The 27,088-nt window shown below is 43.4% G+C and overlaps 1 protein-coding gene and 1 pseudogene across 8 annotated transcripts in view; one reads left to right on the top strand and one right to left on the bottom strand.

Moving 5' to 3' along the window:
• Positions 1–1,619: 1,619 nt before the first annotated feature.
• Positions 1,620–3,974, top strand: LOC123726634 (NADH dehydrogenase [ubiquinone] 1 beta subcomplex subunit 9-like; annotated as a pseudogene).
• A 316-nt stretch (positions 3,975–4,290) lies between these two features.
• Positions 4,291–27,088, bottom strand: part of LOC106569924 (protein MTSS 1) — a 55,703-nt gene continuing 32,905 nt past the window's right edge. The window contains exons 5-15 of one of the 8 annotated variants that reach the window (XM_014141663.2): positions 26,787–26,878; positions 26,161–26,235; positions 21,123–21,280; positions 17,018–17,125; positions 16,696–16,793; positions 15,923–16,133; positions 10,575–10,703; positions 9,935–10,186; positions 9,464–9,622; positions 7,308–7,467; positions 4,291–7,010 (exon numbers count right to left, since the gene is read on the bottom strand). In XM_014141663.2, coding sequence (XP_013997138.1) covers positions 6,385–7,010; positions 7,308–7,467; positions 9,464–9,622; positions 9,935–10,186; positions 10,575–10,703; positions 15,923–16,133; positions 16,696–16,793; positions 17,018–17,125; positions 21,123–21,280; positions 26,161–26,235; positions 26,787–26,878 — 2,068 coding nt within the window. In that variant the 3' untranslated portion in view covers positions 4,291–6,384. The other 7 variants (XM_014141664.2, XM_014141665.2, XM_014141666.2 and 4 more) reach the window with 7 other exon arrangements.

The following is a 27,088-nucleotide window of genomic DNA, read 5'->3' as shown; positions in this document are numbered from 1 at the left end:
GCATTTATCTAAAAAAAAAGACAGACGACACACAATTAATCTTCTCCTTTCCCCCTTCTGATAACCAGGCGGCGAATCGCATCTCTGCATGTCTGTCAGACATATCAGTGTGGATGACGGATCACCAGCTCAAGCTGAACCTCGGCAAGACGGAGCTGCTCTTCCTCCCGGGGAAGGACTGCCCGTTCCATGATCTCGCCATCACGGTTGACAACTCCCTTGTGTCCTCCTCCCAGAGTGCTAAGAACCTTGGCGTGATCCTGGACAACACCCTGTCGTTCTCCACTAACATCAAGGCGGTGACCCGATCCTGTAGGTTCATGCTCTACAACATTCGCAGAGTACGACCCTGCCTAACACAGGAAGCGGCGCAGGTCCTAATCCAGGCACTTGTCATCTCCCGTCTGGATTACTGCAACTCGCTGTTGGCTGGGCTCCCTGCCTGTGCCATTAAACCCCTACAACTCATCCAGAACGCCGCAGCCCGTCTGGTGTTCAACCTTCCCAAGTTCTCTCACGTCACCCCGCTCCTCCGCTCTCTCCACTGGCTTCCAGTTGAAGCTCGCATCCGCTACAAGACCATGGTGATTGCCTACGGAGCTGTGAAGGGAACGGCACCTCCATACCTTCAGGCTCTGATCAGGCCCTACACCCAAACAAGGGCACTGCGTTCATCCACCACTGGCCTGCTGGCCCCCCTACCTCTGAGGAAGCACAGTTCCCGCTCAGCCCAGTCAAAACTGTTCGCTGCTCTGGCACCCCAATGGTGGAACAAGCTCCCTCACGACGCCAGGACAGCGGAGTCAATCACCACCTTCCGGAGACACCTGAAACCCCACCTCTTTAAGGAATACCTAGGATAGGATAAAGTAATCCTTCTACCCCCCCCCCTTAAAAGATTTAGATGCACTATTGTAAAGTGGTTGTTCCACTGGATATCATAAGGTGAATGCACCATTTTGTAAGTCGCTCTGGATAAGAGCGTCTGCTAAATGACTTAAATGTAAATGTAAATCTAGGACTTCACTGATTGACACCAGCAAGTGCTATTATGAGCAGTTGGAACCTGTTGGAAGATGGTGTAAACATAAACTACTTTTGAAGAGTAGCATGAAATGCTCTTCCCTAGGGGAAAATGGCATTTTCAAATGAGGTCAAGGAAAATGTATTTCAGGAATTGTAATCAGCTTCCAGTAAGAACACTTTAATAGTGTTGTTGTAAATGGTGTTTGCCCTCTCCACAGAATCCTCATTCCTTGCAGCAGCCATGACCTCAAGCACTTGTCTGGAACAGAAAGGTAAAGAAGGGATTGATATAAAACAAATCTGATATCATCCTGAACAACAACCATACATTCAGTTATCACAGGGTTAATCAAATCAATGCAGCTGGTAATGCTCAGATTAGCATGAATGAATGAATATATCTAGTTAGAGTCATCACAATAACATACTGTATGCCAGGGCTCCCCAATTTTATTTGGCCCACAAACTTTTCTGAAAAAAAAAATGTATTTTTTTGGTAAGACTGTACAAACACCAGGAAATCAGCTCCAAGTGATTTTAATTGAGAAAATCTGTTCCCAATTATTACCACGCATAATAGGGACATGGTCGTATACAAATGTACGTTTTGTACTTCTTGCCGTCAATTTGACATCTTATTTTTAATCATGTTCCGGCCCGCGGTTTTGTGCTTCTTGCCATCAAATTGGCCCGCGGCTGAAGTAGATGCTATCTTTCCCATTTTTTTGTGCGCAACTTCATTGTAAAACGTAATGCCAAATCGAAGACATCCAATGTCCCACAATCCTCGCCGCCGAAGGTGACAGCAAAGACAGTTTAAAAAGTAGTGACATTAAAAAATGGCAGTTTAAAAAGTAGTGACAGAAAAAAATGGCTACTGCTAACCTTACTCACAATCAAAAAGTCTTGAGGCACCTTGAATCATGGTGTATTTTTAGGTAAGCCAAAGTTGTTGTCGTTGGGATGGTGTTCAATGCTCTTATCGACTGCATGGAACCAACTAGAACCTAAATACAATAGCTAACTAGGTAGGTCACCCTGTTTTCCCGTGGGATTAATGTTACACTCGCTCACATGCTATCCAGCTGCTGGACAAACAAAATTAGCTAGTTAGCCAACTAGTTAACTATCTGTTCAAATTGGTGCTCTGTAACGTTACTCTGATCGTGTGTCTAACGTTAGTATACACAACTGAGTGTAGTAGCCTGTTATTGTTGGTACTACCCCTACTTATCTGGTTTACAGCGATAAATACCGCTTCTACGCGTGCATGTGAAGGGCACGCTTCGACAAGGCCATGGATGAGAAGGACATGGTCAAAGCCGCTATGATGCAGGAGAGGATGAAATCTGGTCTAACCAACACCCGCAGCCTTACCTGTTCCCTGACTTTCCAGGAGGAACTTCCTATGAAAGATATTAAATGTACAAGGTAGCTAAATTAGACATCCTAACTAAATTAGGATGTCTATTGTGCGTTGCGGATACATACAACTGATTCTCAAATATACCCCAGAATGTTTTTGCACCAACCTCGGGAAAGTGACGCACATTTTAATTTTCGCCCGAGGATGTTTCTGCATGAGTTTGATAGCCAACGTCCCCATGACATTGCCTACAAGCGTGAACTGCGATTTCTATTGGAGAAGTAGTGTCTTTGTGATCTTCATACTGTACGATCTTTGCTTATAATACTTTTATTTTTTTTAAAGGTAATATCTTCACAAGTGCCTAGTATAGTACCATCCATACTATGATTTCTGCCAAAGGTCTGGACCTTATGGCACAGGAGGTAGTGTGCTTGCTCTAATTACTGGGCTGCTGATTCAATCCTCTTTGCTGTTGACCCTCAAATGCTACAATAGTGAAGCCATGCATTGTCTGTTTCTGATTTTTTTGTATTGTTTTTGCAAGTCCCTGAGTTGTCTAGATCACTGGCATCCCTCAGAGTCGGCCATGTATCCTACTTTGCCAAGAGGGAGCAGTGGAAGAACCTGAGAATAGAGCTGGGACAGAGAGGTAGGCTACAGTCCCTTTTCCATAAATGGAATTCTGTCCATTCTCATATGTTCTTGTGAAAGTAAAATGTTCTGTGCTAAACAAAGCATCAAAGTTAAAGAATGCATGGTTTGATCACTTTTTTTTTTTTAAACATTTACATTTTAGTCATTAAGCAGAAGCTCTTATGCAGTGCGACTTAGTGCATTCATATATCTTTGTATTTGCTGACAAGTACACTCACCAATAACCTACATCCTCCAAAAAGGGCCTGAGTGGGAAGTCTGGGAACGTTTGATTTTATGCAATGTTCTTTCAAGGCATAATCAGGCTCTTGGCATATTTTCTTTTGAAGTTCTTCAATTACTTCCTTCCTGTTGGATTAGAAATATGACAGATTAACAATGTTCATGTTAATTAAATAACCCAATGAATCAATTGAGTATACTCACATCAGACTGCCTTATTAATCAATCTACATGAATTGTTGAAATTTGCACTGTTGGTGGTGTCATCTCGATTCAGGTCCAGGAGCTGCAGGGAGTGACCCTTGCCATTGGGCCCAAGTCGGAGGCCCTACCCCAAGCCCGCAAGGACCGCGACCTGCCCCTCTGTGGTGGCAGTACGTCACCCGCCCCAGGGAGGGCCCCGTCTAAGAGCCCCCGGATGATACTACCTGGTGATAACGCCATAACAGCACATGGCAGCTCACCACAGTACCTTCTACCACACAACAGCATGCAGATTCACCTCCTTGTGAATTACTGTCCCTCTGTAAAGATATTGATATAATGGAGTAGTTTTGGAAGAGGTTGCAGTATGCTTTGTCAGAAGGTATTCCACCCTGCCTGAATTGACAGTAAGTATTTAGTTGTAAAAGCGGGTGACTTTCAAATGTACTGTAGTTGTTATTTTCCTGTACAAGGACATCTGTTTAAATAAATTTGTATAATTATTGGGAAATGCTTAATGTCTCTTGATATGCATTGTGGTGTTACATTTACATTTGAGTCATTTAGCAGACGCTGTTATCCAGAGTGACTTACAGTAGTGAATGCATACATTTTTCTCCGTACTGGTCCCCCGTGGGAATCGAACCCACAACCCTGGCGTTGCAAACACCATGCTCTACCAACTGAGCTACACGGGAGCCTGATGAGTGTCTTGAGCAAGTGATACTGATTTTATGATCTCCATTCATTGTCAGGAAATCGTACTACACCAAAGAAGACATTTAGAAAGCAGAAAATCAAAGATACACTTTTAGAACCTTTTTCAACAGACTTACACTCTGCTACATCTTTATTTTTAGCTGAAACAACTGTTACATAGAAAATGGGAGACAGAATTCAGGAACTGAACAATTATCTTAGAACGCCAGTGGTACAGAAAGAGGTGAACTCTGTCCAAACATGTCTCTAGGTCATCAACAGACTTGCAAGGCTAGAGTACTAAAGTGTATGCCAATCTGTGTCCCAATGCTCCTTTCATTGCCTCTTTTCCCTCGTCAATGAACTTCAAGATGAACAGTTTACATCATATTACTTTTACCTGTCATATATGAGTAGGCTAAGACCTCTTGCATCTGGCCATGAAGGAAAGGAAACTGTTGCAGCCCATTGGGACAAAACCTTGTATTTACAAGGAGTGAGTCTTTTACCATGACCAAAAACAAACTTATTACTTCTAACCATTTAGCATACATAAGATTTGGCAACGTATCGCTACATCAACGGGGGAACTACAGTATATTACAGCTAAGTTTTACATGGACTATCAGACCATTGTATAGAATAATTGAGTCAGGAGCTATACAGGATTTTTAGCGTCATGTGCATATTGTTGCATCGGCCACACTTTAGTTTCCCCTGTTACCTATCTTTAGTTTCCCCTGTCTTGAATGGAAAAATAATCAGACTTCAGTCGTTATGCAGAAAGTACAACTGCTCTTAAATGGGGGAAATGTGTTGGGATAAATAGGTTCAGTATAAAAACGAGCTTTGACACTTATGAGTAAAAAATGTAAAATAACATGCATTACTCTATTTAGTTTAATGGGTTGTCTTGAAATTATGTTTGACAGTACCCCTGCGCTACAACTTACACACCACTAACTAAAGTATGGCGTTCGTGAGAAATAGTGGAAAAAGAACATTTTGGGTGTCTATACATATTAGGCCATGTCATCTTGTGAAATACTTTAGGTAGTCGCAATAGTGAATTCTGACTTCCTTCAGCTGACGGTGCTGAACACAAGCTAACACAAACTCGACTTTGTAACCTTTCCAACTCTTTTTTTTAAACATTTACTAATACTATTAGTTTACCGTGTTCGAATGAGTTGTAGTTACCAGTGATCACCACTAGAATAGCTTTCACAGAGTACTAGTATTTTCACAGCAGGACGAGCACTTTTTACGTTTTCCATTTACATTTGCGTATGAATCCTCTGTATGACATTTAGCACAGCATCACTTGTATTGAAATAAATGATAAATCTCAGCATAATGGGAACTTTCTTCTCTAATTATAGAGAAAAACATGAAATTAAAAAAGATTTCTATTCTATAGCCACCAATCAATGAGTGCTTCCACTGACACCAGAGTTGCATTCAAGGTAGAAACCTGTGCAACATATTACTATTGACAAATTATGTCACACCCGTTGATAACCACTGAGTAGATTGTTAAGGATTGCAGGTCCTTGTGTCCTTTGTTGACTAAGAAGCTTCCTATTGATAGTGGGATGTATTTAAACATATTTGTTCTCATTCTTTTGGAGTCTAATTTATTGGGGTGCAATTAATTGCAGTAGAACATGCCCATTTCTACATTTTTCATTGGTAAAAGAAAATAGCAAATATTTGATCTATTACAGAAAAGTAAAATACCGATTTCCATTGTGGTTATTTTCTTATGTACTCCTTTTCTGCACACAATCTTACCTTGTATGTATTTCTATCTCCATGAATGTTTGTTGTTGTTGCTATACCTTCTATGTGTTTTCACAAAAATTATTAATCCTATTCAGTAAAATAAAGTCATTTAAGTTAATTCAGCTCGAAGCCTTTTGGCACCTTTCATGACAATGTACGGGCAAAAGGAGAAAGTACGAAGAGGAGCATCGAACGCAAAACATACAAACGCATCAAAATATAAATATGTACATACAAATAAAAGATCTGATAATAGTCAAAGCAGTTGTCAGTCCGTTCCCTCCTCCCCTCCTTTCGTGCATATTTTCACGCATCTAGACTCCCACCCTTTTCTTAAACCTATAGGGCGAAGACACTGAGTTACTGTATGTAGCTGATTGAATCTGCTACATTGAGGGGAAGCCCAACCTCGCACTCTAAGCCTCTCACACTATTCGCGGAGCCGACCGGTCGTTGGACGTCGTCTTCTTCAGCTTGACCCCTCGCCGTATGGCCAAGAGCACATCTTCCCCCTCACCGCAGCCAGGCTCCTCCTCCTGAACCTCCGGCAGGGCCTCACGGTCCCACTCTGACAGCCTACTACCAGGCTGAGGTGGGGGAGTGGGTGGATCGGAGGAGGCCTGAGCATCCCAGGGTGCCTTGGGAGACACCAAGCCGTTGTCCCCCGCTGAAGAGAGTGGGCTCAGCGGTCCCCCTCCCTCGCTCTCTCCTCTGAAGAACAACCCGGGGTGCTCGGGAACAGTGGGCGTCTTGACAGGGATCATGGGGGGCTTGATGGGGATGGGGCCCAGACCCAGGCCTCCGGAGGATCGCCGCAGGTTGGGCTTGGAGGAGGGCGTGCGGCGGATGGTGGCCACCCCGGGGGTGACAATACTGCCGGGGGAGGGGGCTGTGGGGGGGATGCCCGCTGTGGAGGCTGGCCGCTTGGCCTGGAACATGCGGCGGTAGGACTGGCTGATGTCACTGTTGCGGGGGATGGTGGAGGACTTGTTGAAGTCGGGCTGGTCCGTCTCCTGGTCACCACCCACGGAGAAGTAGTCGTAGTCGGACACTGGTGGGACGAGATGATATGTGGATGAGGATCATTGTCACTTACACTTTTAACATGCAGTACACTTCAAATACACATTTTTCATCCGTATAGATGCTGATAACAAAATGCCATTAGACAAGAGGTTCAGATCCTGAATTCAAAACATGACTATTACCTACTATTGCTCACTATAATTCAAAGTGAGTGGATCCCTATCAAATATCCCATACATTGACTTTATACTGTATATATTAAGAACTGATGTTGATTACCCCTAACATGAGGTGGGAGACACACACATACACACTACAGTACCTTGTGAGGGTATGGTGTCCTCAGAGCAGCAGGGTGTGGTGTTCTGGGTGCTGTAGCCACTGGAGCACTGCAGGGAGTCCCTGCTGGAGTGCTGGATATCCAGCTGCAACCCGCGGGCCAGAGCCAGGGCCAGTTCCTCATGGGCCTCCGCCTCCTCCTGCTGACACATACATTAAGACATATAGCTTATACATACCTATGCAATATGGGCCCTATTCAGACTTGAGATAAGTTGCCTTAAAGGACAATTCCGCCACTTTTCAACCTCATGTTCATAATCTCCAACACACATGTCTGAAAACAGAGTGTTTCCATGATCTGTGGTTAAAAAGATAAGATGAAAGGTACTAAAAAAAAAATATTCTCTATCATTTTCTAGCCAGAGGGATGGTATTTTCTTGATCCCACGTCAACGCAAATCTCATACTGTTTGAAAATCACTGTCAAATGGTCTAACCTTTAATGATGTCATCGGGTAGAAGTTTTTAACTTCAAACTTAGAAATATGCCATTTTCACATATGTAGACAATGGTATTTTGCAGGAGATAACATAGACTTAAGTAAAAAATAAATTAAAAAAAATGTACAGTAAGTCCATGTTTTATTGACTTAAGTCCATGTTAAATCTACTTATCTCATGTCAGAATCAGACCCTATATAAATTCATATAACAGCAAGCATACAGCAATATACAGAGCATTCGGAAAGTATTCAGAGCCCTTGACTTTTCCACATTTTGTTACGTTACAGCCTTATTAGAGCCACCAAGGCTCTTCCTAGAGCTGGCCGCCCGGCCAAACTGAGCAATCGGGGGAAAGGGCCTTGGTCAGGGAGGTGACCAAGAACCCGATGGTCACTCTGACAGAGCTCCAGAGTTCCTCTATGGAGATGGGAGAACCTTCCAGAAGGACAACCATCACTGCAGCACTCCACCAATCAGGCCTTCATGGTAGAGTGACCAGACATAAGCCACTCCTCAGTAAAAAGCACATGACAACCCGCTTGGAGTTTGCCAAAAGGCACCTAAATATACTCAGACCATGAGAAACAAGATTCTCTGGTCTGATGGAACAAAGATCGAACTCTTTGGCCTGAATGCCAAGCATCACGTCTGGAGGAAACCTGGCACCATCCCTACGGTGAAGCATGGTGGTGGCAGAATCATGCTGTGGGGATGTTTTACAGCGGGAGGGACTGGGAGACTAGTCAGGATTCAGGGAAAGATGAACGGAGAAAAGTACAGAGAAATCCTTGATAAAAACCTGCTCCAGAACGCTAAAGACCTCAGACTGGGGGCGAAGGTTCACCTTCCAACAGGACAATGACACTAAGCACACAGCCAAGACAATGCATGTGTGGCTTCGGGACAAGTCTCTGAATGTCCTTGAGTGGCCCAGCCAGAGCCCGGACTTGAACCCAATCAAACATCTCTGGAGAGACCTGAAAATAGCTGCGCAGCGAGGCTCCCCATCCAACCTGACAGAGCTTGAGAAGATTTGTAGAGAAGAATAGGAGCAACTCCCCAAATACAGGTGTGCCAAGCTTGTAGCTTCATACCCAAGAAGACTCAAGTCTGTAATCGCTGCCAAATGTGCTTCAACAAAGTACTGAGTAAAGGGTCTGAATACTTATGTAAATGTGATATATCCGTGTTTTATTTTTAATACATTTGCAAAAATGTCTAAAATCCTGTTTTTGCTTTGTCATTATGTAGTATTGTGTGTAGATTGATGAGGGAAAAAAACGATATAATCCATTTTAGAATAAGGCTGTAACGCAACAAAATGTGGAAAAAGTCAAGGGGTCTGAAAACTTTATGAATGCACTGTATGTACTAAAAGCATATTTCACACCATACAGACAACTGCATTTAACAGTACAATAGACCTGGGTTAAATACTACATGAATACTATGTAAATATATTTTTTTAACTTAAGCTGTGCTTGATTGAGTTTTTCCTATAGTATACAGTAAATATTTGACATGTATAGGGCCCAGGTCTGTCGTACAATATAAACACATACATGGCATTCTAATGAAACATGGTCATAGAACACAGATTTATATACTGTATACCTCTACATTTGGGGTATTGATATCGGTATCCACATGTTTCTGAAATTATGGGTGTAGCTATATCTTTGTATATTTTACCTTGGCTGTTGTGACTGCATTGGTTCCCTTGGCTCTCTGGGGCTCGTCCCCTGGTGTGGTGGCCTGGGGGCTGCTGGGATTTGGAGTCTCCCTCTTCTCCTTGGTCCTCCTCAGGGTGTTCACCATGGGCTGGTCATAGGGCCCCGGCTTGGCCCAGTCCTGCACAACACAGAGAGACAAAGCTCTTGAGCAAAGCCTACAGAGAATAGCTCTGCTCTGTTGTGTTCATTAAGAAGGAAACTAAAGAAAAAGGACAAACTGATTGTATAGCATTCATGCCTTTATGAATGACATATGACTTTATGCTGTATGACTGACTCCACATATAAATACTAGCATAATGTAACCAGTGTTTGCAATCTCCCTGTGATTTGAAAAGTGTATCAGTGTCTGATCACCCACAGGGGAGACTGGAAGAGGAGAAAAAGAAGGAGGAAGAGGAGGAGGCAGTTGATGACAGAATGGACGCACCTTCCAGGTGGGGACCTTGGAGGAGGGGATCATGCCCGGCCCCAGGGCGCAATAGGGGGGGTAGTCCACCAGGAGGGCAGAACCTGGTCTCGACCATGCCCACACGGGGGAGGTGGGAGAGTAGGAGGATGAGGCGAGGGGGGTGGAGGGGGAGGATGGAGGGAGGTCGGGGTAGACCTCCTGCATGCCCCCGCCTGACAGATAGAGGGCGGTGGAGGGCCCGTGATGTTGATGATCGTGCACGTTTGACAGCTGAATGTGAGTGGAGGACAAAGTGACACAACAATGAGAAATGATAATTCAAAAGGGCGGCTGCTGGGAATGAAACAATAAGGTGAAAATAATGCATACGACTGAAATCAGATGGAATCTAATTATAATATCAAATCATGGTAGCAGGCACCTGTGTCATGTTCAGTAGGCACATTTTGAACCAAAGTGAAACGGAGAAGGTAGGCTACTACCTGAACTTATCCAATAAGAATGCTCCCGTATTTAAGGCCGACTGAACATGACCCTGTTGTCTATGTGACAGGAGTGAGGGAGGTTTGATCAACCAGCAAAACAGTGTATCTAATAATACTGCTCATGTTTTGGGGAGTATGTACGTGTCTGAGTGTCTAAGCGTGTGTGTGTTCACCTGTTCCACCCTAGTGCTGGAGCAGGTCTCCTTAGAGGAGGCAGGTGAGGAGGAGGAGGAGGAGGAGCAGCTGCCCTCACTGACAGGCTGGCAAGTTTCAGAGACGGCCGAGGATGAAGAGCCAGAGGTCTACAGCAAAGCCGTGCAGCAGGACAGAGAGGGACACACACACACACACACAAACACACACACAAATATATAAAGAAGCAGTTCAAAACAGAGCAGCCACGAAGAGACGCGTAAAAAAGACAAGATGCACAGACGGAAGGACAGAGAAAAAAAGAACAGAAGAAAAACATTATGGATTTGCAACCTCGATAAGAAGGAAAACATATTATACTGTATCATATAAAAACTATAAGCACTACAGCAAACCATGAAAGTTATGCATATAAGCGTGACATGTTACACACTAAACAGCTAACAGTATGCAGATGCAGAGATTACTATTATTAATAAAGTCCATTGCATAGTCATAGGTGCTTAGCAATGTTCCCTCCAAGCTGAGCACAGTAGCACCGAGACTGCCGTGCAGCTTGCCCAGGACTGCTGCACAGAAGAAATCTCCGCCCATGGAGAGAAGCACGTGACTGAACTTCACTTAAGTTTTACCCTGTTAGTGAACAGTATCAACGTTTCCCTTTATTAGCCACTTTCAATATAACATACCGAAACAAAATGAACTATGCAAGACTTAGTATGCAAAACAAACTATTCAAGAGATGTTGTTGTAGGCAGAACACATCGGAGTAGGATTCTATTGAATTGACACGCACCACTCAGGCCGTGCTCTACACAGCGCGGTGAGGCATAGTTCCTCTCTAGGTTTCTTCCTAGGTTTTGGCCTTTCTAGGGAGTTTTTCCTAGCCACCGTGCTTCTACACCTGCATTGCTTGCTGTTTGGGGTTTTAGGCTGGGTTTCTGTACAGCACTTTGATATACCAGCTGATGTAAGAAGGGCTATATAAATACATTTGATTTGATAACCAATCAGAGCTGCAGTAGACCTATATGCAAATAGACCATTGCCATACAGTTGAAGTTGGAAGTTAACATACACTTAGGTTGGAGTCATTAACACCAGTTTTTCAACCACTCCACAAATTTCTTGTTAACAAACTATAGTTTTGGCAAGTCGGTTAGGACATCTACTTTGTGCATGACACAAGTCATTTTTCCAACAACTGTTTACAGAGATTATTTCACTTATAATTCACTGTATCACAATTCCAGTGGGTCAGAAGTTTACATACACTAAGTTGACTGTGCCTTTAAACAGCTTGGAAAATTCCAGAAAATTATGTAATGGCTTTAGAAGCTTCTGATAGGCTAATTGACATAATTTGAGCCAATTGGAGGTATATCTGTGGATGTATTTCAAGGCCTACCTTCAAACTCAGTGCCTCTTTGCTTGACATCTTGGGAAAATCAAAAGAAATCAGCCAAGACCTCAGAAAAAAAATTGTAGACCACAAGTCTGGTTCATCCTTGGGAGCAATTTCCAAACATCTGAAGGTACCACGTTCAGCTGTACAAACAATAGTACGCAAGTATAAACACCATGGGACCACGCAGCTGTCATACCGCTCAGGAAGGAGACGTGTTCTGTCTCCTAGAGATGAACGTACTTGGGTGCGAAAAGTGCAAATCAAATCCCAGAGCAACAGCAAAGGACCTTGTGAAGATGCTGGAGGAAACAGGTACAAAAGTATCTATTTCCACAGTAAAACAAGTCCTATATCAACATAACCTGAAAGGCCGCTCAGCAAGGAAGAAGCCACTGCTCCAAAACCGCCAGAAAAAAGCCAGACTACGGTTTGCAACTGCACATGGGGGACAAAGATTGTACTTTTTGGAGAAATGTCTTCTGGTCTGATGAAACAAAAATAGAACGGTTTGGCCATAATGACCATCGTTATGTTTGGAGGAAAAAGGGGGAGGCTTGCAAGCCAAAGAACACCATCCTAACCGTGAAGCACGGGGGGGCAGCATCATGTTGTGGGGGTGCTTTGCTGCAGGAGGGACTGGTGCACTTCACAAAATAGATGGCATCATGAGGCAGGAAAATTATGTGGATATATTGAAGGAACATCTCAAGACATCAGTCAGGAAGTTAAAGCTTGGTCACAAATGTGTCTTCTAAATGGAAAATGACCCCAAGCATACTTCCAAAGTTGTGGCAAAATGGCTTAAGGACAACAAAGTCAAGGTATTGAAGTGGCCATCACAAAGCCCTGACCTCAATCCCATAGAACATTTGTGGGCAGAACTGAAAAAGCGTGTGCGAGCAAGGAGGCCTACAAACCTGACTCAGTTACACCAGCTCTGTCAGGAGGAATGGGTCAAAATTCACCCAATTTATTGTGGGAAGCTTGTGGAAGGCTACCCAAAACGTTTGACCCAAGTTAAACAATTTAAAGGCAATGCTACCAAATACTAATTGAGTGTATGTAAACTTCTGACCCACTGGGAATGTGATGAAAGAAATAAAAGCTGAAAGAAATAATTCTCTCTACTATTATTCTGACATTTCACATTCTTAAAATAAAGTGGTGATCCTAACTGCCCTAAGACACTAGGATTACTAGGATTAAATGTCAAGAATTGTGAAAAACTGAGTTTAAATGTATTTGTCTAAGGTGTATGTAAACTTCTGACTTCCACTGTATACGGATCTGTGCCATTCACTTTGAATTGGACTGTGTTTACAGCATGAGCGGTCGTGAGTAGATGCACTTGTTTTGAGATCAAAGCGAGAGCTGCATGTAGCCACGTGTGCACATTTTGTTCATATCCTTTGCTAGTTAGTGAGTTATTAGCCCAGTTATAGATCATTTGTAGTCAGCAATAGGGGAGTGATTGCTTCCTACAAGCACACAAACATGTACATTTCTTGACAACTTTGAAAAGCAAGTCAGGTAAAGAGCTTCTATTTGTCTTAAAGGGGCAGTGTTGTATTTTGAGACAGTGTCACGCCCTGACCATAGAGAGCCCTTGCTTCTCTATGGTGTAGTAGGTCAGGGCGTGACTAGGGGGTAGTCTTGTTTAATATTTCTATGTTGTGTTCTAGTTTATATTTTCTAGGTTGGTGTTTTCTATGATTCCCGGTTAGAGGCAGCTGGTAAGTATTGTCTCTAATTGGGGATCATATTTAAGTAGCTATTTTTCCCACCTCTGTTTGTGGGATATTGTTTTGTGTTTGTGCACCACGTAGTCACATTTAGTTGTTCATTTATTTGTTTTTGCTTGAAGTTTCACTTTGGAATAAAGATGTGGAACTATACATACGCTGCACCCTGGTCCCGTTCTTACGACAACTGTGACAGATAGGCTTGAATAAACTAAGTAGCCAATAGGCAGAGGGTAGCATAATTTCTCTGATTCTCTGTAATAATGGTATGGAAATAATAATGAATTGTTTTGTAAAGTGGTTTCTTGCTTCAAATACAACAACATTTTCAGTCACCTCCTTGTCTGAAGGACAAATGGATAAACAGGTTAATGTCAAGCCCTGCATGATTTTTTTTCAAAAGTCTCATGAAATGTAAGCCTACATTGAACACCACACATTGGCTGCTACTGTAGGCTGAATGATAGAACAGCCATTTCCATGTTAAAATGTTATAGGATGCATTTTCTCCAGTGTTTTTGATGGTAGGCCACTCTGGTAGGCCTACATTATAATCAAATAGCCACAGTATTCGACTTGGCCACTGTTAAAACTGTCACTTAAAACAACTGCACTTTTCAGCGATTAAAAGCCTTCCACATTAGCACAGCATTTTAATGGTAATTAGAACTACATAGGGCATTGTTTGAGTTGAGCAGCTACAAAGCAGGCATTTCTCCAGCCACCTGAGACCACACAAGCCTTACCTTGTATTCAAGCAACACTGTAGTTATCATACAGGTATACAGTACATAAGGCCTTTACATGATCTATGTACAGTGACTAAACACACTTGGTGTGTGTGTGTGTGTGTGTGTGTGTGTGTGTGTGTGTGTGTGTGTGTGTGTGTGTGTGCGTGCGTGCGTGCGTGCGTGTGCGTGTGCGTGCGTGCGTGTGCGTGCGTGCGTGCGTGTGTGTGTAATCAATCAGACCCAGGTGTCTGTTGGGCTAGCTCCCAGCTGCTCACTCCTGTGGCTCTACTGGTCTAATGTAATGTAATGGGGGTGTGACTGAGGATGACTCATCGAGATCTATCTGCACAGTCTCCCACAGCGACACCACCACTGCTGTCTCTAATGATCCCCGTTACCTAGCAACCTGGGATGATTCTCTCTGACCAGTAACAAAGCCCAGGTGGAGAGAGTGAAGTGTCGGTTGGAATACAATGTCTCTGTTACCGTGTGTGTGTGTGTGTGCATATGTTTCAGTTCATATGTTACTTCTTCAGAGTGGGTTTAGGGTTTCTGTAATATGTCTGTTTGAAGGGTGTAGATAAAGCAGTCATAACACCAAAAGGAGGGCCGAACACACCCCCATTCACATCGACGGGGCTGAAGTGGAACGAGTCGAGAGTTTCAAGTTCCTTGGTGTCGACCTCACCAACAAACTATCATGGTTCAAAAACATCAAGAAAGTCGTGAAGAGAGCACGACAACGCCTATTCCCCCTCAGGAGACTGAAAAGATCCTCAAAATGTTCTACAGCTGCACCATCGAGAGCATCCTGACCGGTTGCGTCACCACCTGGTATGGCAACTGCTCGGCATCCGACCGAAAGGCGCTACAGAAGGTAGTGCGTACGACCCAGTACATCACTGCGGTTAAGCTTCCTGACATCCAGGACCTATATTCTAGGCGGTGTCAGAGGAAGGCCCAAAAAATTGTCAAAGACACTAGTCACCAAAGTCATAGACTGTTCTCTCTGCTATCGCACGACAAGCGGTACCGGAGTGTCAAGTCTAGGTTCAAAAGGCTCCTTAACAGCCATAAGACTGCTGAACAATTAATCAAATGGCCACCTGGACTATTTACATTGACACCCCGCCCCCTTTGTTTTTACACTGCTGCTACTCGCTGTTTAATATCTATGCATAGTCACTTTACCCCTACCTACATGAACAAATTACCTCGACTAACCTGTACCCCCGCACATTGACTCGGTACCCCCTGTATATAGCCTCGTTATTGTTATTTTATTGTGTTACCTAAAAAAAAAATGTATTGAGTAAATATTTTCTTTACTCTATTTCTTGAACTGCATTGTTGGTTAAGGGCTTGTAAGTAAGCATTTCACAGTACGTTCTACACCTGTAGACAAATACAATTTGATTTGAATATGACCAGAGCCATAATTATTGTCACCACAAGTTCCTGTTTTCAGGCTCGTCTCTCTGTAGTACCTGTGGGTTGGTATCAGAGGGCATGGGCGAGGGAGACTTGGACTGGTAGGCATCCTGGGAGATGAAGCCAGAGTCATGGGAGGAGACACTGGAGAGGCGGGCGGGGCCTTGCTGAGGGAGGGCGGAGCTCCGGTAGCGGTAGTGGGAGGTGGGGGAGTGGCAGTGAGATCCGCTGGAGCGAGAGTCGCTGCTGTTGACGCTGTTCAGACTACTGCGAGAGATGAGGGGAGAACACAGTCATTTGGTTACTACGGATATTGGTAACTGGTTCTCAACTGTCTTAACTAAGTAAATAGATAAATAAATATAGATTCAAAACAATATTTACGGCTTTCCGTTTTTTTTTATGGGTTTACAAACCAGCTAAAATGTATCCACCCTTCCAGGAGAGCCAGTGTTTTTCTACTGAAAGACAGTTACTAGGCACATTGCAAACAGCTACAGTTTGAATATGTTACAGTGCCAGCCACAAGCAGCGGTTGCTAACAAGCTTGCCTGGAAAACAAATTGGATGGTCTCTCTGGCCCTAGCGCCTCACACAACAGGCCTCCTCGAAAATCATTGAGACAGTTAACTCGTTCATTTCGGAGAGGCCACTGCGGCCTCACATTTGTAAACATCCCAATTATGGCAATAATGCCAAAGCTGCAGTTCCAGCTCCAATCCATAAGATGACGGAGGAGGACTGATGCTAGGCTGATAGTAGCGACTCCCAGTCGACTCCCAGCTGAGAGGTTTTGGTGTAGTGGTGATTACTGGGCATGCTCACTAACCTGCACATGCTGGACTTCCTGGATGCTGTGGTGCTGGGGGAGGAAGGAGGGGTATGGTAGGACCAGCTGCTCTCAGATCCCTTCAGGTCCAGAATGACCTGGGAGGAAGAACGTCACAACAAGACAATTTATAAACCAAACATCTTGTAAAAAAAAGCAATTGGCAGCCCTATTTGTAGAGGGAAATAGATGTATTTACCATTGTACCTCCAATCATGTGAATCAGTAACACAGAGACACTTACAGTTATCCAGAACACGAGCGTAACATGCAAAAAGAGGACTATTAGCCCTGTCCTGAGGGTGCGGACCAAATCACTGACCTGCTCGCTGGTGGGGGGCAGCTTGTGCGGATCCATGGTCAGAGCCTTCAGGTCGTCAGTGAGGGTCTGCAGGTGAGTGATCTCCCCCAACATGGACATCTCCTCTTCCTGATGAACAAGAAAGGCAGGTTGGTGTAAGGGCCTGTGCTAACTTATAAATGTGGTATACACTTCAAATTTGAGCTTGTTCTCCATCGACTCAATAGTTCTACTTTTAGACTTCAGTGAAGTGAAGCAGGTCATCCCTCTAATGGGATTTTTCTGAATCTCTTTGGAGAGCAATATTCAATGGCAATAGAACAACTTAGAATAGATTACATTAATCACGTTCACAGGTGCAGAGGAGAAGTAAACTGACCAGCATGGACTAGCGCAGATTGTGTATACTTTCAGAATGAACATTTACTAACAAATGCAACATTTGGGTACACATACACCTTCATAAAAAAGAAATCTCCAAATAGTTCACTTTAAAAGGATGAGATGTAGAGGTCGACCGATTATGATTTTTCAACGCCGATACCTATACCGATTATTGGAGGGCCAAAAAAGCCGATGCCAATTAATCGGCCGATTTTTTTATTTATTTATTTGTAATAATGACAATTACAACAATACTGAATGAACACTTATTTTAACTTAATATAAACCATCAATAAAATCAATTTAGCCTCAAATAAATAATGAAACATGTTCAATTTGGTTTAAATAATGCAAAAACAAAGTGTTGGAGAAGAAAGTAAAAGTGCAATATGTGCCATGTAAAAAAGCTAACGTTTAAGTTCCTTACTCAGAACATGAGAACATATGAAAGCTGGTGGTTCCTTTTAACATGAGTCTTCAATATTCCCAGGTAAGAAGTTTTAGGTTGTAGTTATTATAGGAATTATAGGACTATTTCTCTCTATACGATTTGTATTTCATATACCTTTGACTATTGGATGTTCTTATAGGCACTTTAGTATTTGCCAGTGTAACAGTATAGCTTCCGTCCCTCTCCTCGCTCCTACCTGGGCTTGAACCAAGAACACATCGACAAAAGCCACCCTCGAAGCAGCGTTACCCAAATAGAGCAAGGGGAAACAACTACTCCATGTCTCAGAGCGAGTGACGTTTGAAACGCTATTAGCGCGCACCCCGCTAACTAGCTAGCCATTTCACATCGGTTACACCAGCCTAATCTTGGGAGTTGACAGGCTTGAATTCATAAACAGCGCAATGCATTGCGAAGGGCTGCTGGCAAAACGCACGAAAGTGCTATTTTGAATGAATGCTTACCAGCCTGCTGATGCCAACCGTCGCTCAGTCAGACTGCTCTATCAAATCATAGACTTAATTATAACATAATAACACACAGAAATACGAGCCATAGGTCATTAATATTGTCGAATCCGGAAACTATCATCTCGAAAACAAAACGTTATTCCTGTTACATTGCACAACCTTCAATGTTATGTCATAATTACGTAAAATTCTGGCAAATTAGTTCGCAACGAGCCAGGCGGCCCAAACTGTTGCATATACCGTGACTGCGTGCAATGAACGCAAAATGACACAATTTCACCTGGTTAATATTGCCTGCAACCTGGATTTCTTTTAGCTAAATATGCAGGTTTAAAAATATATACTTCTGTGTATTGATTTTAAGAAAGGCATTGATGTTTATGGTTAGGTACAGTCGTGCAACGATTGTGCTTTTTTCGCAAATGCACTTTTGTTAAATCATCCCCCGTTTGGCAAAGTCGGCTGTCTTTGTTAGGAAGAAATAGTCTCACAGTTCGCAACGAGCCAGGCGGCCCAAACTGCTGCATATACCCTGACTCTGTTTGCAAGAGAAGTGACACATTTTCCCTAGTTAAAAGAAATTCATGTTAGAAGGCAATATTAACTAAATATGCAGGTTTAAAAATATATACTTGTATTGATTTTAAGAAAGGCATTGATGTTTATGTTTGGAGCAACGTGTACCTAAGCGATTATATGCAATGCAGGACAGGCTAGATAAACTAGTAATATCATCAACCATGTGTAGTTAACTAGTGATTATGATTGATTGATTGTTTTTATAAGATAAGTTTAATGCTAGCTAGCAACTTACCTTGGCTTCTTACTGCATTCGCGTAACAGGCAGGCTCCTCGTGGAGTGCAATGTAAAGCAGGTGGTTAGAGCGTTGGACTAGTTAACCGTAAGGTTGCAAGATGGAATCCCTGAGCTGACAAGGTAAAAATCTGTCGTTCTGCCCCTGAACAAGGCAGTTTACCCACCATTCCTAGGCCATCATTGAAAATAAGAATGTGTTCTTAACTGACTTGCCTAGTTAAATAAAGGTCCACATTTTTTTTTTATCACCCAAATCGGCATCCAAAAATACCGATTTCCGATTGTTATGAAAACTTGAAATCAGCCCTAATTAATCGGCCATTCCGATTAATCGGTCGACCTCTAATGAGATGGTTGTTTGGACCCTCGAAGTGCACTGTATATTAACTTCTTTGGGACTGGGGGGCAGTATTGAGTAGCTTGGATGAATAAGGTGCCCAGAGTAAACTGCCTGCTACTCAGGCCCAAAAGCTAGAATATGCATATAATTAGTAGATTTGGATAGAAAACACTCTGAAGTTTCTAAAACTGTTTGAATGATGTCTGTGAGTATAAAAGAACTCATATGGCAGGCAAAAATCTGAGAAAAAAATCCAACCAGGAAGTGGGAAATCTGAGGTTTGTAGTTTTTCAAGTGATTGCCTATCCAATATACAGTGTCTATGGGGTCATATTGCACTTCCTAAGGCTTCCACTAGAATGTTGTTTCAGGCTTCTACTGTGAAGGGGGAGAGGATAAGAGCTGTTTGAATCAGGGGTCTGGCAGAATGCCATGAGCTAAGTCCCGCATGTGAGCGCGAGCTGTGTTCCCTTTCATTTCTAAAGACAAAGGAATTGTCCGGTTGGAATATTATTGAAGATTTATGATAAAAACATCCTAAAGATTGATTCTATACATCGTTTGACATGTTTCTACGAACGTTAATGGAACTTTTTAGACTTTTTCGTCGGGACTTAGTGCCAGCGCATTGTGCATTTGGATTACTGGACTAAACGCGCGAACAAAAAGGAGGTATTTGGACATGGTGTGCTTTTATCGAACAAAACAAACATTTATTGTGGAACTGGGATTCCTGGGAGTGCATTCCGATGAAGATCAAAGGTAAGTAAATATTTATAACGCTATTTCTGAGTTTTGTGACAGCGCTCCTTACTTGGAAAATGGCTGTATGGTTTTCTGTGGCTAGGCGCTGACCTAACATAATTGCATGGTGTGCTTTTACCGTAAAACGTTTTTGAAATCTGACACAGCAGTTGCATTAAGGAGAAGTTTATCTTTAATTGTATGTTTAACACTTGTATCTTTTATCAATGTTTATGATGAGTATTTCTGTAATTTGATGTGGCTCTCTGCACTTTCACCGGATGTTTGTTTGAGACAATGCATTTCTGAACATAACGCACCAATTTCAAATGAGGTTTTTGGACATAAAGATGAACTTTATCGAACAAAACACGCATTTATTGTCTAACATGGAGTCCTGGGAGTGCCATCCGGTGAAAATCATCAAAGGTTAGTGATTAATTTTAATGCTATTTCTGTCTTTTGTGACACCTCTCCTTCTTTGGAAAATGGCTGTATGGTTTTCTGTGGCTAGGCGCTGACCTAACATAATCGCAAGGTGTGCTTTCGCCGTAAAGCCTTTTTGAAATCAGACACTGTGGCTGGATTAACAAGAAGTTTATCTTTAAAATGGTGTATAATACTTGTATGTTTGAGGAATTTTAATTATGAGATTTCTGTTGTTTTGAATTTGGCGCCCTGCAATTTCACTGGCTGTTGTCGAGGTGGGACGCTAGCGTCCCACATATCCCAGGGAAGTTAACATCCATAACAAAGACGCTATTGGTTGGAACTCATTTGTTAGAACAACATGATTGGTTAGAATGTGTTGAAATAATTGTGTTCGCAGATTCTACTTCGTTCCTACATATTTTCTTCGGCCCAGCACCCCCTAACAAATGACCTGTGCTTGACTACACAGGCTGTTGGTGGGGACTCACCACAACTGGCCTCAGCATGGAGACGAAGGTGCAGAAGCGGCTCCTCTCCTCCACCAGGGCCTTCCTGACCGCCTGCTTCTCCGTCTCCTCCAGCAGCAGGTACTTATCACTGATGTCCTGCATGGCATTGTCCAGCTGGGGCTGGATGTCCCCCCGGCCTGCGGCGCACACACACACACACACACACACACACACACACACACACACACACACACACACACACACACACACACACACACACACACACACACACCACCTTTGTTATTTTGATCCTAATTTAGGGTTAAGACAAGGTCTATCTGAGTACACAGAAACATAAACTATTTTCAGTCTCAAGCCAGATGTTTATGACAGAAAGAATTCTGAGGTGAAAACAGGACGAAAAGACTCCAATGTCCCTTAAAGATATGTTTTAATTGAATTGTTGTGGTTTGCAGTTGTCACCATCATCCTTAGATATATAGTTATATAGATATAACCATCACCACAGTCCCAACCATCTTTGTAAATACAATTCCAACCAATCCCTTGTACTACTTCACACTTAATCTTTTGATCACTAATTTATATCTATGAGCGCAATCCTCACAGTGCTATCTCAAGCACCAATCAAATCATGCTGTGGAACCGGTTGGTGTTTACATCAGGGTCACACCCTCACAATATTACACAAGCTCAGCATTCCGGAACACACTGAAGAACCACAGCCCTAGGCAAGGTACACGGAGTTAAAGCAGGATCTTGTGTGTGTGTGTGTGTCCCATTGAAGTGCACTTATGTAATTGCAAAACAGTGCATTGTTCTGGGTTTGGACATTTTACCCTCTCAAATCAACCACTTAATTGTATCAAAACTGTCTTTGGTTTTACTGACATTCTAAAATCTAGATGAGTCATATCAATGAATAAAAAAAAGTTTTGGAACTCTCTTTCTTATTGGTCTATTAACTAATGTACAATGCACAATCAAAGTAGATGAAGTATCATGGTGTGCTAAAAGAATACAACTGTTGTCTGAACTGGTAGAGAAACGTTCAGTAATCTCTTGTAGGTTTTAGGGACGTAAACATGCAATTAAAGTTTTACATTTCTCAGAAGAGCCAGTACTAGTTATGTGGTTAAGGCTAGATAGATGGAGGCCCTTCTCATTTTCCAGGGAAAGCACTGCAACGGAATTCCTTAAAGGGACACAGAACCAACATTTGGATCACATTCGGCATGTTGATGCTCTCCATTGCTCTCATTACACTCATAGGAATGCACTGGGGGAGTTTCCCTGCACTATATAATAGGCTAGGGAGACTATTGGACCAGAGTGCTCTGACCACATTTGAGGTTCCTCAGGGGTCAGTTCTCGGTCCTGTTTGTTTTGTCTTATGGGTCAGTTTGAAGGTGGAAATCAAACTATTTTGACGGTCAGGATAATATGGTCTCGTATACAATCATAACAGGCACTTTATGCAACTAAAACAGACTGGTTCATGAGGCAGATGTCTCGTTTTCATTTGTATGGTGAATGCATGCCAGGAAGTACCATTCATAATGTTTTAGCATTCTATCACATTGAATATAACAACATTGGAAACCTCTACAAACATGAATGATATACGTCTAAAATCTACAAATTCTGTAAACAGGTATATCACAATACAAGCTGTAGTTGGTTTCATAACAGGCAGAATATGGTGAGGGTGAGACATAGTGCAGGGGTCAGATCAAAACATTACTCTAAACAACAAGAGGTTGAAAACTGCTCACAAGCCTATTTCATATCAGAGCTGTCAGAGAAGAGGCCCTGATTGTTGGCTGTAACTGTGCGATACAGAAATGGCTCCTTTAAAAGTGGTTTCAGTGGAGATCTACAGGTAACTTCCAAAATAAAGCAAACACTTGAGTAAATGAGGGACATAAAGTATATTGAAAGCAGGTGCTTCCAAACAGGTGTGGTTCCTGAGGTAATTAAGCAAGAGATCTCAGTGACTTTGAAAGAGGGGTCTCAAAGGAGCATAAGGTGTGTGTGTGTGTGTGTGTGTGTGTGTGTGTGTGTGTGTGTGTGTGTGTGTGTGTGTGTGTGTGTGTGTGTGTGTGTGTGTGTGTGTGTGTGTGTGTGTGTGTGTGTGTGTGTATGTGTGCCTGCATGCCCATGTGTGTGTGTTTTGTGTGCGTGGAGCAGGAAATATGTCCGGAATTTTCCAAAGGTCTTCTGGATTTCAATTAGATGTAAACACACCACCACCAAAGTACTGTAGCGTATAAACACTGCTCACTATGTAAGATTGTGAGCGAAGGACGGTGTTGAGAATGTGTGTCTGTGTGTGTGTGTCTCAGTCACCAGATCTCAACCCAATTGAACACTTATGCAATATTCTGGAGCTGCACCTTAGACAGTTTTTCCACTACCATCAACAAAACCCCGAATGATAGAATTTCTCATGAAAGAATGGTGTCGCATCCCTCTAATAGAGTTCCAAACACTTGTATAATCTTTGCCAATGTGCATTGAAGCTGTTCAGGCGGCTTGTGGTGGCCCAACGACCTATTAAGACACTACGTTGGTGTTTCCTTAATTTTGGCAGTTACCTGTATATTGGAGCCAGACAGATAATGAATTCCACAATTATTTAGTGATGCTGCCCCAGTCCTGATCTCCCCTGATGATACAAAATGAAGCTGCAGCGAAAAGCCAAAGGGAGTCAGTGAGGTATATTTGGAAGCAGACCAAACTCATGACACAGTGAGGGTAGTGGGTGGGGGGAAGGGACCTCAGGGGAGACCGGAAGAAGAAGAGAAGCGGGGACGAGGAACTATTTTGGGCATTCAGGAGATTTTTAACCCTTGAGTGAGGAATGTGACCTCACAATATGAAACAGACCAGTAGACAATGTGACAGGGAACGGGGACGAGACCACACACAGGTGGGAAAGGTCAATGGCGGTCAACAGGTCAACAGAGAACCGTGAACCAAAGGCAGCTACAGGGGGCAGCGACTTACCAAACACGTCAGCTGGAAAGAACAGGGGCGTGATCGGATGCAACAATGGTAGTTGGAGTAGAAAGGAAAAATCTCAGTCAGTTTAGACCCAGGAAAAGGAGACCTGTTCTTGAATAGCTACAGGTTGCAGAATTGTCACATATCCTTATTAACTTATGCATTGCAGAATATATTAGACTTTGGCCCAAAATCGTAAAGATATAAGGTCTGTAATAAAATCCAATGGATTGTTATTTGCACAATATAGTCCCTCCTTAAATCCAGACAGATAACTTCCAAAAATAACTGTCTCTTCTGCCTCTCATCCGATAACTATTCTGACCCTTTGCCCTGTCACCTGGGACAGTATGAGATGTGTCTTGGTAGAGTTCAGTATCAACACTTTTGTCTCCTCCCGCCACCACCAAATCGGATTTACCTTTCAAGTCAAAGTCACAGAGAGCCTGGTTCCAGTCATAAGCAGTCCTAACCAGACACCAGGCATCCTCAGTCATCATAAGCAGTCCTAACCAGACACCAGGCATCCTCAGAGTCATCATAAGCAGTCCTAACCAGACACCAGGCATCCTCAGAGTCATCATAAGCAGTCCTAACCAGACACCAGGCATCCTCAGTCATCATAAGCAGTCCTAACCAGACACCAGGCATCCTCAGAGTCATCATAAGCAGTCCAAACCAGACACCAGGCATCCTCAGAGTCATCATAAGCAGTCCAAACCAGACACCAGGCATCCTCAGTCATCATAAGAAGTCCAAACCAGACACCAGGCATCCTCAGTCATCATAAGCAGTCCAAACCAGACACCAGGCATCCTCAGAGTCATCATAAGCAGTCCTAACCAGACACCAGGCATCCTCAGAGTCATCATAAGCAGTCCTAACCAGACACCAGGCATCCTCAGTCATCATAAGAAGTCCAAACCAGACACCAGGCATCCTCAGTCATCATAAGCAGTCCAAACCAGACACCAGGCATCCTCAGAGTCATCATAAGCAGTCCTAACCAGACACCAGGCATCCTCAGAGTCATCATAAGCAGTCCTAACCAGACACCAGGCATCCTCAGTCATCATAAGAAGTCCAAACCAGACACCAGGCATCCTCAGAGTCATCATAAGCAGTCCAAACCAGACACCAGGCATCCTCAGTCATCATAAGCAGTCCTAACCAGACACCAGGCATCCTCAGTCATCATAAGCAGTCCTAACCAGACACCAGGCATCCTCAGTCATCATAAGCAGTCCTAACCAGACACCAGGCATCCTCAGTCATCATAAGCAGTCCTAACCAGACACCAGGCATCCTCAGAGTCATCATAAGCAGTCCTAACCAGACACCAGGCATCCTCAGTCATCATAAGCAGTCCTAACCAGACACCAGGCATCCTCAGTCATCATAAGCAGTCCTAACCAGACACCAGGCATCCTCAGTCATCATAAGCAGTCCTAACCAGACACCAGGCATCCTCAGTCATCATAAGCAGTCCTAACCAGACACCAGGCATCCTCAGTCATCATAAGCAGTCCTAACCAGACACCAGGCATCCTCAGTCATCATAAGCAGTCCTAACCAGACACCAGGCATCCTCAGTCATCATAAGCAGTCCTAACCAGACACCAGGCATCCCCAGAGTCATCATAAGAAGTCCTAACCAGACACCAGGCATCCCCAGTCATCATAAGCAGTCCTAACCAGACACCAGGCATCCCCAGAGTCATCATAAGAAGTCCTAACCAGACACCAGGCATCCCCAGTCATCATAAGCAGTCCTAACCAGACACCAGGCATCCTCAGTCATCATAAGAAGTCCAAACCAGACACCAGGCATCCTCAGAGTCATCATAAGCAGTCCTAACCAGACACCAGGCATCCTCAGTCATCATAAGAAGTCCTAACCAGACACCAGGCATCCTCAGAGTCATCATAAGCAGTCCTAACCAGACACCAGGCATCCTCAGTCATCATAAGCAGTCCTAACCAGACACCAGGCATCCTCAGTCATCATAAGCAGTCCTAACCAGACACCAGGCATCCTCAGTCACCCTACCTTTCTTTGCCTTCTTCTGCAGCTTGAGAGTGTCGGAGGATTTCTTTTTGATCTCCTGACGGGCTTTCTTGTACTCTGCGAAAGGAAGGGAAACACAGTGGACACAACGTGTCGCACATTGCCATTGTCAGTGCTTTGAAGTGCGGCGAACAACCGAAACGAGGGCGACTCCTAAAAAGGAATAACATCTCATTGATCTTTGTTCTGAGGGACTCGCTTTCCGTCGTGACATCAGTATGATAAGTGGTGGCTGGAATCAAACCCTGCAACGAGGGAGTGCTCTTTTTTTTCTCTACGGGGGAGAACTGAACTCCCAGGTTGGGTATTATTGAGCGGAGAGAGGGATTGGGTTTGAAGTGGTTAGCTGAAGCACATAAAAGCACTGTTGAACTACAGACTAAGTAAAGTAATTCCTTTATAACACAAGGGAGTATAAAGTGCGATATCTAGCTAACCAGAGTGCTACTGCAGTAGATGGAGGTGATGAGTGTATGTGAATTATACTGCACGACTGCAGGCAATAATGGGGTGAAGGAGGAGAGTGTAGTGTGGAGAGGTTTGAGAAAGTGTATGTGGTAGAGGTAGTTTACTGTGTGTGTGTGTGTGTGTGTGTGTGTAGCCCCTACCTTTGGCGTGGTCCTTGTCTAGAGTGTTGGCCACTCTCTTCCACTCCTCCATCTGGTCTTGCAGAGGGTTAATCAAGCAGTCGATGAAAATCCTTGGGTGGGGATTACAACTCAAATCAAACAGAGTGGAGAATAACGATCTGAGATAACGTACAAAATACATTTTTGGGGTTGTGTTCCTCTAGGCGTGTGGTGTGTGTAGGCACTGTGTAGGCACTGTAGGCAGTTTAATCTCCTCATTTCACTCTGCTTATCTTACTTCACTCTCTGCACAATATGAGCTAATTGGCGCATTCAGACAG

The sequence above is a fragment of the Salmo salar genome, chromosome ssa14 (assembly GCF_905237065.1).
Source record: "Salmo salar chromosome ssa14, Ssal_v3.1, whole genome shotgun sequence".
Taxonomy (NCBI): Eukaryota; Metazoa; Chordata; class Actinopteri; order Salmoniformes; family Salmonidae; genus Salmo; species Salmo salar.
Note: the sequence above shows the minus strand (reverse complement) of the source record. Positions and strands in the feature narration are given on the sequence as shown.